The sequence below is a fragment of the Quercus lobata genome, chromosome 8 (genome assembly GCF_001633185.2).
Source record: "Quercus lobata isolate SW786 chromosome 8, ValleyOak3.0 Primary Assembly, whole genome shotgun sequence".
Lineage (NCBI taxonomy): Eukaryota > Viridiplantae > Streptophyta > Magnoliopsida > Fagales > Fagaceae > Quercus > Quercus lobata.
The window spans coordinates 10,296,027-10,299,405 of record NC_044911.1 but is presented as its reverse complement, the minus strand read 5'-3'; the positions used below and the strand labels follow the sequence as shown (position 1 = coordinate 10,299,405).

General features: G+C 33.9%; 1 protein-coding gene across 1 annotated transcript; it reads right to left on the bottom strand.

Annotated features, from left to right (window-relative positions):
* Positions 1 to 487: 487 nt before the first annotated feature.
* Positions 488 to 1,627, bottom strand: LOC115956328 (F-box/kelch-repeat protein At1g57790-like). The gene has a single exon (XM_031074741.1). It carries the CDS (start codon positions 1,625 to 1,627, stop codon positions 488 to 490), a length of 1,140 nt encoding a protein of 379 aa, XP_030930601.1.
* Positions 1,628 to 3,379: the final 1,752 nt, after the last annotated feature.

Sequence of the window (3,379 nt, the reverse complement as noted above, 5' to 3'; positions counted from 1 at the left end):
AAAATATTGGTTCTCAAGGAAAGAGCCCCAAGTCCTTTAAACTCTCATTCATACTCAAGTCCACCAAAGAAATAAATAATAGAAATTTATAGCTATTGCACAAACTACAGTACTTTCATGGATGTGGAATATATCACTTGAAAGTTGAAACACACATAGGAGGTAGCTTCGATGAATAGAGTTGTAAAACATGGTGTGTGTGTATATATACATATAATACGATATAATATAATTAATATAAATTTAGTGTCGATTTCAGTATAGATATGCCTCCATAATACTCATGAGAAACAAAGTTACACATTTCATCTGAAGTGATTAGCTAGTTGTTGCAACATTACTCTCTAATCAAAAGTACAAAACCCTATTTCAAGTAACTATTACAATTTAGTAGCAATTCCTAGGTCTAACTCATCTGTACTCAATACAAGAAGATGGCATGCTATGAAGAATCTAATTCTCATTCTTAACAACCGCTTTTAGTTATCTAGCACCACCTAGGTTCGATCCAACCACAGCACAATAATTCTGTTGTGCTATAAAAGTCAACAACATCCTTACTCTTAAAGGAATGATAATTATCCGTCTCTAGTGAATAGAAGACAATGCTTTCTCCATAAAATCTCGGAAAGTAAATTTTGTTCTCCATTCCAGGTGATTTTACTATAGCAGACATGGACGATGTATGGCTAACATAAAGCATATAATTTCCTAAATTTTCAACTCTAACCCAAGTCATTTTTGATTCATTCAGTTTGAAAACTCGAACCCACTTTCCAAATGGAGCCACAAATATTGATAAGAGCTCACCATTACATTCTACTAGAAACTTCTGGAAGTTACCATTGCACGGTGGTTTAGGCTTTGTAAGAACTTCGAAACTATGCTCTTCGTCGTTTAACTTTAGAATTCCAAGATTGCCTTCCTTACCCAGATAATAAAATGCTCCTTTGTAGAAAACCGGGCTATTGCAATCAAAGGAAAAATTGGTATATTCAAACTCCCACTCATCCCAATCTTCATTCCCCGGGCTACAATAGTTCACAAAGAAATTGGAATTATTGGCAGTCTTGTCCTCAATCTCAACAGCTACACACTCTGAAGAGTCTGGGGTAGATGAGAAACCCATGCAAGGGTTCCGAATACGGAAGCTACGATCTGCTAGTGGAAGAAGTGCTTGCGTAAATGGATTGAAAAAGAATGTTGACATGCGTACAGTTACTAGCAGCCAACCATCTTTTGAACTACGAATTATACTGCCTTCTTTTAACACTTGGGGCAAGTTGATGAGATATTTTTCACCATGATTAGGGTCAATGAAAGAATAAACACTCTCTTTCCCAAATAACACTAGCCATGGAGATAAAGAAGGGTTTTCCAACCTTGGTGTGGTAGTTCTCCATTGGATCTGAGGCGCTACAGAATGGAACATTTTACACGTAGCACGAAAGTGCAAATAATCAACTAAAATGAGACGCTTGGCAATCAGTTTAACCATGTCCAAAGGAAGGTAAGGTAAATGTGCTTTAGTCTCGTTTGCCTCCACATCTTCTAAATCATTTACCTTTTCTTGGACTTTCCCACTCTCTTGTTCTTCCATATTAATCCTGTGCTTTGCTTCTTTCATTGTATTGGATAACCTATATATATATAAGCAGATTAGCAAAAAAAAAAAAAAAAACCCATTTGTATAAGCATGATTTTATGTCAGCAAGATAAAGAAGAAACAAATTAAACATAAAATAGAATCGAGATAACTGCTATATTTTTTAGTACTTTCGAATAATATTTGATTCATATTCAGACTGACTTCAAAAAGTAAGCATAGAGGGTTCAAAGATAACTCAATACAATAAATTCGTTATTTGGTTCATATTCGGGCTTACTTAAAAAAAGTAGGCGTACGTAGAGAGTTCAAAAATAACTCAATACAATAAATTTGTTATTTTTCTTTAATAACGAACAACAAATTAAACTCAGTGATTCAAGTTTAAGCCGGATGTGACACTTTGAGAATTGATTATTTTGAATGGTCCGTTTTTTAATATTAAGAGCATTTGCATATGCTTATAAAAGGTTTTATTGTCTATTTTAATATAAGAATCTAATTTTAATCTATTTTGTACTATATTTTATTAAAATATCAATTTTTTATAATTTTTTTAAATTAAACAAAAAATTCTCTTTCTTCACGCACGAAAATTATCATTCATTCTCAACATAAATTTATATAGTTACTATAACAACTATAATTTTTTACACAACTTTATATAACTTGAAGTGAGTAAATTTTAGGTTTGATTAACTTAAATGTGGTCATTTTTCTATTATACAAGCACATATGCGCCAAATAGAATGATGCAAGGTCACCATAAAAATGACAATTTAATTTCTCCCATGCGAATGCCACACAGAATGATCACAAAGTGAAAAAAAAGAAAAGAAGAAGTAATAAATAAATGACGTTTCAAATTTTAGATTATATGGTGGTACCTGAGATCAGCTGGCATCACCCAAATTGGAGAGGATTTCCTTGTTGGTAAATTTGGAAAAGGTGAAGAGACCGAAAGATTTCCTTCTTCTATGTTGTATGAGTACAACTTTTTATGACCATCAGCCAAAGTGAAATATACACAATTGCCTTCGATCTCTGTCGCAGCAGGGCAAGAAAACCCGTTGTAGGACTGGTTATCAAAATTGAAGGACAAAAAGAATGCCCGATCCTTAGCACTTTCTACCTTTAACCACACCAACTTATCAAAATCTAATTTATAAATCACAATTGCTGTAATGTATCTGCCACTGGAATCTGTAACCATTATATTAAAACAGAAAAGTTCACCACAAGATTCCATTACTAATGTTAACCACACGTCAGAATATTGTGGAACATGAGCAAACGGTACGTTGACAATGGGAGATATCTTAAGACTATTGGGTTGAATGATATGAATTTGTACAATCATGTTACCAAAAGATGTTACTCCATATAAATTGCCATTGCAGCAAACTGGATCAAGAATTCTCTCATTGGAATAATTTTGGAGCTTGTTTTTTCCAGCCTTGTGTAAACTCTGATTCAGCTCCTCTAAATATGATGACTTAAGCCATTCTCCATCAATAATGTTCCCACAGTATATGATTAAAGGAGGTTCTGAAACAAATAAGATGACCATGCAATCTGGTTCGGTTGGAGATGACGATAAGATGCAATTTTTAATGTATTGAGCCTTCAAATTCAAGGGCGGTAGTGTTATTTTCTCTAGGGTAACAGGGTTCCAAAGACAGAGGAGGCACCAATCTGGAGGGGTACTGGAATATGAATATAAACACCAACCATGACCAGTAGTTGAAGCCAAGCAAGTTTTATTCTGCAACT